Consider the following 10,114-nt stretch of genomic DNA (forward strand, 5'->3'; position numbering starts at 1 on the left):
TTAATATCTCCAAATACTAAATTTCACAGTTGCTTCTGGTAACCTGCTGCTGACTTCAGGATGCTTGGGCTGAAATTTTACCTTACATTTAATCAAGCTGCTCTTTGTTGCTATGATGTTAGCCTAGATTCCCAAATTGAACGATGTCCTAGGCATTGTTCTCACACTGATAGGTCGTTGTACCAGTTCCTGGGCCTCATTTTTTCCAAGACCACTCATGTTCTCCCCACCTCCCAACTCTCCCCCACAGGTCTGTTCCCTGTCATAGTTGACTTTTTTTTGTTTTTTTTTACTTGTGTCCACCTTTTCTATATCCTCCTTACATTTACAAAACACAGCGCAACTGGTTACAGCCCCTCTGGGAGGCCTCTTGGTTAAAATTTAGAATGATTGCCTTATGGCTTTGTCAGGTATTTTCCTAATGATCCCAGAATACTGTTATTTGAAGGGTATCTTGACAGCATAGTATTAAGTATACAGCTTGTTGTAGTATGCATCATTCTAACATCTGCTCATTCGCGGGATGAGTTTTATTTTGGTTTTGGTTTATAACCTCTGGCTTCTTTCCGCGCTATGAATGTCTAGTTTGTTCTAGGTGTCTAGGTATGCTCCTTTGTGTTTATCCCTGCTCAGCCATCCTTTGTACACAGTAGGTGCTTGATATTTGTGTATCTAATCACTGTGTTCATTTTAGCCTTATCTTCCATGTTTAATGCCTCATATTAACCGCTCCTATCTCATGTGATGCTATCAACTCACCCACCTTCCATTGCTGTCCCCCCGGGGGTGTTAGCACTTGAAGGGGACATTGTGGGTGGGTTGTCATGATGACTGGGGGCTCACTGATGGCATTAGGGATACATAGGGGCCGGGGACAGAAGGCCAGCAGTGCCCTTGCTGAGAAGCACGAGTGGCCACTGATGGTTGGCAGTATTCCTCATGGAGTTGAACCTGTTGCAGACATACAGCAGGAAACCTTTATCAAGGGCTTACTGCATGCCTGGCACTGCTCTAGGGATCTTATGTGTATTAAATCATTTGAGCTTCTTAACCTCTGAGGCAATTACTTTACATTTGCCACCATATTACAGATAAGAGGTTAAATAAGTTGTCCAAAGTCACATTGCTAGTAGTGGACAAAAAGGATTTCAAACCCAGGTGGTCTTGCGGCGCCTGGGTGGCTCAGTCGGGTAAGCATCTGCCTTCAGCTCAGCTCATGATCCCAGGGTCCTGGGATTGAGCCCCGCGTCTGGCTTTCTGCTCAGCAGGGAGTCTGCTTCTCTCTCTCCCTCTGCCACTCCCCCGGCTCATGCATGAGCACGTACTCCCTCTCTCTCTCAAATAAATAAATAAAATCTTTAAAAAAAATAAAAACCCAAGTGGTCTGATAAAGAGCCCAGCACTTAGCCACCTAATCACCTGCCAGCCTATTAGGCCTGTATACCTGCTCTCAGCCTTAATACCTGATTTTTGTATGTGTAATATGATCCATTAGTAAGCTCTATATTCATTAAGTAAAAGCAGGACTTAGATTTAAAATGTTTTGGAAGAAGGTGGATTTGTCCCCGGTGGGCAGCTTGTCCATCAGTAATTCAGTCCAGTAGTCAAGGTATTCACAGCCTTGTTCCTCCTGGTGCCTGTTTGCTTTTGATTGGGGGTAAAGGGAACCCCGTGACCTCCATATACATGGCCTACCATCCCTCACAGATAAAGTTAAATTGTATTAGAATGATTTCGATTTCACAAAAACATGATGTTTGTCTTCTAAAACTTACGTGTTCTAGATGATTTTCGGTAGATGACGAAAAAATAGATACAATAAAATTATTTCCCAACTGCAGGACTTTGAATAGATAAAGCATCCTGAAATGGATGGCATTCTTTTTAAGAGGAATTCTGCTTAGGAAATGTAAAGCTTAACCAATTCTCAAGATTTTCTAGAATTTCTGTCCCCTGAAGAGGTTCAGTCTGGGGCAGGAAAATGGATCAGGACCAGAATGGTCTTAGGAGTACAGTATGTTAAAAAAAACTGTTTAATTTCAGAGGTGACCTAGTACTGTGATTGTGTGTAATTGTTGGCACTTGGATGTGTGGAAGTTGGTGGCTTCCTGGTTTCCAGCCATGGGTTGAGGGAGTCAGTACCTTCCCTGCGCACTCCACTCCCCACCCCAGAGGGCCGGGGCAGATGTCAGAACAGAACCCTGGTAACTACTTCTTTCTAAGTGTTCTTGGTGGCTCCACCTGTCTCTGTCTCACTGCCGGCTGGATTGACACAGATATAACTAGTCCATGGATGAAGGAAAGTTTATCCATGAAATTAGCCAAAGAATACATAATACTTCAGTGTGGTAAGCCAAGGAAGAGAAATATCATTAAATGATTAACAGCTTACTTAGTTAATAAAACCAATTTTGCCTTTGCCCTGGGAAAGTAAAATATTTGTGGTTATTTCTGTGAAGAGTAAATGTATGCCTTCTAACTTTAATATAGAAAATCTAGTTGATATTGCATATGAAAAGATGCTTAGCTATACTGTAAATGTAAATCTTAAATAGGGGGGAGTTGTGGGGAGCTATAAAATCTTAGAAGATGAAGGTAAATCTGTAACTACTGATAGGAGACTATATTTCCAAGATGTTTTAAGTGAAAGCAAGTAATATGTACTCTTCTTGATATAACATTGTTTTCTGTTTGTTCACTGTAACCTCCACAGTAAGAATATATTTTATATCTCAGCACAGCACACGGTACTTAGGTATATATCATCATACTTATGTGATACAGTAACACTAAAGATTTATGAAAATATTCATTCTCACTAGGGGCAAAGCATTCTGATTAATATTATTTTAACTACTTTTTAATGCTAAGTTGACCTAATCATCTATTAATGGGTTAAAATCCACAATTATAAAAAAACACCCGTTGGCATGACCCCTTTTGTGCTCAGAAGAGAAAAGTCTCGAGGTATGTCCAAGAAATGTTACCATAGGCTCCTTCTGACAGTGAGGCTTTAGGATTGTGGTTGGAGTGAAGTGATGAGATTATTTGGGGGGGCACCTCTTTTCATTTTTAATATTTAAATATTTTTTTTACCACGGACATGAAATATTTTTAAATAATAATTAATGAAAATAGCAAGCAGAGGAAACCATCTATTCACCGGGGCCTTCCTTTCTCCAACATGGCTCTTCCTATCTTGGCTACAGGCTTACCTCAAGCTTTGGTTCTTGCCCAGATGGAATCTTCTCCCGTCTGCCACCTTTTTCCATCCAGTTCCACTCTTCTCCCCACTGAGATTCCAGCTTCACAGAAAGCATTTTTATGGAACTGCGAAAAGAAGTTCAGAAAACTGGCACTTCATTTATAAAGTGAATTCACGGGATTCTGTCTTTCCTTTTGATTTTCAAATTAGACCTAGCACACAAGTTACTTTGGGAATTAAAAAAAAGTTTCAGCATAACCTTGTCCGTAGCATATTCTTTGAAAAGGATTTGTTCTTGTTCTTTTATGAAAAAGCACTGTATAAAAGCATTTTGAGTAGAGATTAATCAATGTCTGTTTTTCTTAATAGGTTTTAAAATGGAAAATTTTGATGCATCACTTAGTACCTATTTCAAGGCATTGCTAGGCCCCCGAGGTAAGGTGGTTTTGGTTTTGCTCCCCTCCCCTTATAGACACTTATAAATATTGCATGAAGAGATTCTAGAAAACATTAGCGTCTTCTATGATAAGACTAACACTTTGTCCTGGATAACAAGGGGCTTGGAGAAGTCCTGTGACAATGGTCTTGAGGTGGTGCAGTGTCCCTGGCTATCGGCACAGAGATACAGTGGCTGTGACCCTCTGCTGGCTGTAGCTGGGGTTCAGATTATGCTGGAAAGCTTGCAGCCTGAGAATGCTGCGCCTTTCACCTCGTGGTATGTTTTCCTCAGTTGCTGCGAGTCTGCAGCTGAGACCGGTTTCCAAAATGCACTGCTGGAGTAGTTTAAAACTTTTCCCCTCTTACAGTTTTAACGGCTTGTTAATGGCCTTTTGTGTTGTGTCACATCAGTGGGTAAATATATACACCTGACCTCACTTTTTTATACTTCATCAATTGTTTCCTTGTAGGAAGTAAATCAGCTCCATATTGCTCTCTTTGAATATCGTCTGTAATGTCTCCCGATGTATCTATAAAAAAGGAACTTTATAGGTTCACAGAGTCATGAAAAAATTGCAAGAAGCTTTTAGACAGATGAAAAGATTTTCAGTTTCACTTATGATTTTTAAAGTACAAAAGAAAATAGCAAAAGGAATTCATCTCTTAGTGTGGTAGAAATGAAATGTGTTTGAGAACAGTGATGATGTGGGGAAAGAGTCTAATTGGTATGACCTCTTTGGAGGGTAATTGTGTCTTCCATTGAAATCAAAAAGCACATGCCCTTTGATTCGGCTGTTTGACTCCTGAGGCTTTATCCTAGAGCTTATCTTGATCATTTATGCAAAGATAGGAATAAGGGTGTTCCCTACAGCATTGCTTGTCAAGACTGGGAATAATCTAGGTGCCCATCAAGAGGCGAAAGGTTAAGTAAATTAGCATACAGCCAAATGAGAAAAACAAGTTAGATCATCTTGTATTTACTTGTGTTGAGATGATGCTTATTTCAACCTTATGGGACAAAAGAATCCAAGTTTGAATGGCTGAAACAATAATGATCAGTTTACATTACCAAGATTGAGCAACCCCTGAGTTATTTCAGGGACCAAGGACACTTGTTCTTGTCATTTTCTACTTTGTATTCTCAGTATATCAGCAGTTCTGTCCTCAGAAAAGTCCCTCCACCTTTCATGACTGCAGAAGCACCAGACATCACCTGCGGAAGAGAAGGAAAAAAATCTGTTCATTTGCATGGATTTAAGAACAAGGAAACTCTTCCCCAGCGCCTTTTGCCCCACTGTCATTTCCTCAGAGCTCCACGGCCACAGTTGTTTCATTAAGTGAAAGGAAATGGGAGGTTTCTGTGTGTGCAGTTACTACGTTTGTGATCTATGTGTGCACACAAACATATGTAACCGCCTAATGTTAGTTGCTAAATGGGAACTTGTTTTCTCACAGTTGATAGCCAGGGCCCAGAGTTGAGAACACAAGGCATTAAGAACCTCCCCCTTAAGTCCACTGGAGCCACCTTAGCATAAGTAGTGGGGAGAGGGTGGAGGGCATCTCCCTCTGAAGCCAGGGGAGGAGCACTACAGAGAAACACCAGGAGAATTTAGAATGTCTGCAAGAAAGGAGACGGACAACCTGTTCCCCAAGTGGATGGGTGCTTTTCCTGCAAGATCAAGAGAAAAAGCATTGGAGAAAGTAGCAGCGTGGCCCAGTCGGGAGGTTGAAGAGGGGACAGAGCCTTTCCCTGCTCGCTGCTGCCTCTCTGAAGATGACAGAGGCAAAACCTGCATGTGCCTCTGAGCTCCAGAGTAGGTGACCTTGGACGGTAGAGAAGATTGAGGAGCGATAGGTTTCGGGGGTTCATCAAAGCAGCATGCTGAGGGGAACATGCTGCAGAGGTGGCTTCCTGGGAGTCGGCCACAGGATGAAGTTGACTTGCAGGGGACAGGTTAACACCTAGGGGGGTTGGCTGCCAGGGCGTTTACCCCCTTTCAAGGAGAGGCTGGCAGATTGCTCCCAGCAGCTACTTGGAGCTAATTCTCCTCATCCCTGCAGGGGAAAGAGGATGGGAGCACAGGGGAGAGCTCTCCTCCGTCTGTAGCTCCCTTGAATCTGTGCAGGTCTACTCTCTCAAGCCGCTGCTGCTCCCGTGGTTCCTTAAATAATCACTTCCCTGGTCATTACTACCTCACCCCTTCTTATTTGTCCCCTCTGCTGTTGACCATTGCATTCAGAGCAGATGCCTCCTCTCTCATCAGTGACTGTCGTTAAGCTGGATGAATAGCCCATTTTCTCTGAGTCTGTACATGCCGGGCAGGCTGGCAGGCACTTAACATCAGGTGAGAACTCTGGAGTTCAAAAAGCCTGTCATTTCTGGAGTTTTATTATCCTGTGCAGCATTCAGCACATCTGGTCAGTAAATACAGTTAGTGGAAAATTTAGCTTTCTCCTTGCTTATTTAAGATTCTTTGGAAAATATATATATATATATTTTTTTTTACTTAGCAAAAACTACGTATGATATACATGTTATTCAGAACATGTAATAAGGAGCTTCACCTTGGATGACAAGTATTGAAAACTCCTGCTTCCTCTTCCAGTTGGCCTTGTTGGGATTAGGAACTTGAGTATTAGATGACTGTTAAAAAATTATGGGGAGGGAAGATTTTTAGTGTTTGAAAAAAAAAAAGTTGTGGTGGTTTTTTTATCAGCGTTATTAATCACTAAATATTTTTCTTTTATTATTTTCCAGATACCAGAGTAAAAGGATGGTTTCTTCTGGACAATTATATACCTACTTTTATCTGCTCTGTCATATACTTACTAATTGTATGGCTGGGACCAAAATACATGAAGAATAGGCAGCCGTTCTCTTGCCGGGGAATTTTAGTGGTGTATAACCTTGGCCTCACATTGCTGTCTCTCTATATGTTCTGTGAGGTAGGTCTGTCCCTTAAATGTGCTCTGATCACCGTCCTCAATGGTGTTCCTAAATAAGGGCAGCTGCATTGCGGGGTGGGATGGGGGGACTGGGAGAGCAAATACATTAATCCATTTTGAGTATGTTTTAAAATTGATTTGCCAAAATGCCAGAGTTGTTTGTATAAATATGCCTTCTAGAATATCTAAAATAGAAGCCTTTGCTATTGATTTGTGATGTTTCATATCATTTTCTAGAAATACTTTTATGCAAGCAGAACACAGGGTGGAAAATGAACAAAATGTGAAAAACAGATCTGTGAACATTTTATTATTAAGCATTTAATAAATGCAGGATTCTGGTTTGGAGGTGGGGGAGGAAGGAAGTGGGTAGCAGTTGTGTTTGGGTGTGTTTTTTGGCAAGCCTCTCACCTGATCTGATAACTGTAAATAGCTTTGAGATTTGACAAGTTCATTTTTAAAAGCTAAGAAGAGTGGATGGTGAGATCTGTGTTTAAGATCTGAATGGTCTGTAAGTTTGGGCCAAATTATTTTATCTGTATAACTGGGAGGTTGGAAACCATATTTGATGATCTCAAAGGCAAACGTTGTAGCTGAAATAAAAATGAAAGAAATGGAAATCAAAACTTACATCCTCCCTATTTTTTGCTATTACGTAATATAGGCTTTAAAGCTAAACAGGGGAGGAAAGCTGCCCTCCAAGGGTAAGCACAGTTTGTATACGTTTTTAGGGGAGGGACCACCTTTCAGGCTTACAGTACAAATGTCTCGCAGCACTAAACTATTGTTAAATCTCTGGGTGGAGAATTAAGCCATGTATAAACATTTGCAAGCACTCCCATTTAGAATTGTAACCTTTTATTGTGGCTTTAATTCCCCAAGGAGTAGTAAAGAAGATAAGGGGAGGAGGGGAGAAATCAAAATGAATCTTAAAATTGGTGTTTAGAGGGAAGAATGAATTCTCCGTCAGCCTCAGGCCTCTCCATCCTGCCTCCCTGTCTGCGTGTGGTTGTGTGCGAGAGGGTGTCTGGGTGGTCACATTGGTGCAAAACACTGTTTGATCGTGGGAGGTATTGATTGCACCTGTGGGAGGTCTGTGGCTTGTTCTTCGTGTATGTTGCATAAGCCAGCTAAAGAGTTTATGATTAGAGTAGTAGATTTTTATGCTTGATACTCTGTGAAATGCTTACAACCCCTTTTTTCGCTTTTTTCTGTCCTATTCTAGAATGAAGGCAGTTTAATTAGCCTCCCAGATGGATATTGCAGGACTGGAGGCAGGGGCAGAGCACAGGAGTGACTCCTGGGCCCAGCACTGTGCACATCTCTGTGTTCAAGGGACAAACTGCAGCAAGGTGTCAGGTTTTTCAGAGTGAACGGTTTATTTTCCCATAACTGATAGTTGATACAGCCCTTTCCTTAAGAAAGCTTTTATAGGGGTGCCTGGGTGGCTCAGTCGTTAAGCGTCTGCCTTCGGCTCAGGTCATGATCCCAGGGTCCTGGGATCGAGCCCCGCGTCGGGCTCCCTGCTCCGCAGAGAGCCTGCTTCTCCCTCTCCCTCCGCCTGCCGCTCTGCCTACTTGTGCTCTCTCTCTATCTCTCTGTCAAATAAATAAATAAAATCTTAAAAAAAAAAAGGAAAGAAAGCTTTTATAGAGTTTATTGTTATGCATAGCACTATTCTAGAGAAAAAATATTTAAGTTATTAAGTCTTCTAGAACTTAAGGATCTGCCTAACAGGTTTCTCAAGCCCTGGAGATAGAGCTAGAACGTCAGAATTTAATCTCTCTCAAACAGGTCATTCTTGAGTAAAGAGGGGAAGAACAGTGCTGTATAAATTGCTGCTGTGTACATAGGACTGAATTGGGAGGGTTCCAGAAGCACTGTAGTAGGAAATACAGATTTTCCTCTGACAGCTTAGTGAGAACTAGAGGTGAGGTTGAGCCGTCTGAGCACTGGATGAAGAGACTCAAGAAATATACAGTGGAGGAAAACATTTTTAACTGATGATTTAGAGTACATACAGCAGTAATTCCTTAAATTAAATCCACTTTCTAAAAATATGCCCAGATCAGGTGTTCCAGAGTTGAAAATAAGCCCTACATTTTACTACTTGTTACGTGGTATTTACATTAGATTTTTGTGACTTTTTTTCCTGTATTTACATAAACCCATCAGTAATACCATTATAACCTATCCTTTGTCAAGCTTTTCATTTCATCTTAGCTGTTTTTTTCTTTTAATTAGCATTTATATTCCATTGACGAGTAAAACCTAGGACAGCAATCATGGAGTTTTGTGACAGAACAAACTGAGGAGGTCATGGATCCCAGTTGGGCCTCTCATTTCAGCCAAATGTCCCAAGACCTGGAGCTGTTTGCCTTTGGTCACACAGTTGGCAGAGTCTTGATTATTAGTCTTTATTTACCCTTCTGCTTATCTACATATTTGGGTCTGTAAGGAATTTAAAAAATAAATAGTCATGAATAGTTGTGTTTATTTTATCCTTTGTGAATTCACAGCTGCCTTGGCAAGTTCTAGGCTAATACAAATAAAATTAACTGTCACTTAAAGGAGACAGAGAAGTCTTGAAAGAAGGGAGATAACAAGGAAGTGAAAGGGGGAGAGTCACTATAACTTTAAAATTACCAGAAGAAGGAAAATAAATAAATGACGATTTGAAAACTGTGAAACAGAGTTTAAAATCTAGAAAAAGTTTAGACTTGTTCATAGTTACTACATTTGTAGCTGAAATGGAAATCAAAACTTACATCCTCCCTATTTTTTGCTGTTACGTAATATAGGCTTTAAAGCTAAACAGGGGAGGAAAGCTGCCCTCCAAGGGTAGGCACAGTTTGTATACATTTTTAGGGGAGGGACCACCTTTCAGGCTTACAGTACAAATGTCTTACAGCACTAAACTATTGTTAAATCTCTGGGTGGAGAATTAAGCCATGTATAAACATTTGCAAGCACTCCCATTTAGATTTGTAACCTTTTATTGTGGCTTTAATTCCCCAAGGAGAGACTTGGCATTACTTGTAGTTATCTCAAAAAAAACTTAGTGTTTATTTTCGGGAAAATGATTGTAGATCCCTGATTAGAAGTGTCTTTGAACAGTGGTGTGTTTTAGATTGAAAGTACAGGACTTTGGGACACCTGGGTGGCTCAGTCGTTAGGCGTCTGCCTTCGGCTCAGGTCATGATCCCAAGGTCCTGGGATCGAACCCCGCATCGGGCTCCCTGCTCCGCGGGAAGCCTGCTTCTCCCTCTCCCACTCCCCCAGCTTGTGTTCCCTCTTCGCTGTGTCTCTCTCTGTCAAATAAATAAAAATGAAATCTTTAAAAAAAAAAAAAAGTACAGGACTTTATGGCAAGCCTTTTGGCTTTTACTTAGTAAATGAGGTGTTATCTAAAATCACAGTCAGGGGGACGCCTGGGTGGCTCAGTCGGTTAAGCGTCTGCCTTCCACTCAGGTCATGATCCCAGGGTCCTGGGATCAAGGCCGGCATCAGGCTTCTTGCTCAAAA

At 41.3% G+C, this 10,114-nt stretch overlaps 2 protein-coding genes across 4 annotated transcripts in view; one reads left to right on the plus strand and one right to left on the minus strand.

The window, feature by feature from the left end:
- The window catches only part of LOC145723018 (uncharacterized), a 25,144-nt gene extending 15,036 nt beyond the window's left edge, over positions 1 to 10,108 (plus strand). For 2 of the 3 annotated variants that reach the window (XR_014147724.1, XR_014147725.1), the window contains exons 2-3: positions 3,575 to 3,640; positions 6,402 to 7,215. Coding sequence is in view for 1 of the 3 variants with exons in the window: in XM_081828445.1 (XP_081684571.1) it covers positions 2,087 to 2,348; positions 3,575 to 3,640; positions 6,402 to 6,589; positions 7,815 to 7,886 (588 nt within the window). In the remaining 2 variants the exon portion in view is untranslated. Of the gene's footprint in view, positions 1 to 508; positions 2,349 to 3,574; positions 3,641 to 6,401; positions 7,216 to 7,814 lie in introns of those variants that run through there. The other variant, XM_081828445.1, reaches the window with a different exon arrangement.
- The window catches only part of ELOVL5 (ELOVL fatty acid elongase 5), a 67,199-nt gene that overhangs the window by 33,620 nt on the left and 23,465 nt on the right, over positions 1 to 10,114 (minus strand). The gene's annotated exons all lie outside the window — the stretch shown is intronic.

This window comes from Leptonychotes weddellii, chromosome 8, assembly GCF_054177405.1.
Source record: "Leptonychotes weddellii isolate Sample4059 chromosome 8, ASM5417740v2, whole genome shotgun sequence".
Taxonomy (NCBI): domain Eukaryota; kingdom Metazoa; phylum Chordata; class Mammalia; order Carnivora; family Phocidae; genus Leptonychotes; species Leptonychotes weddellii.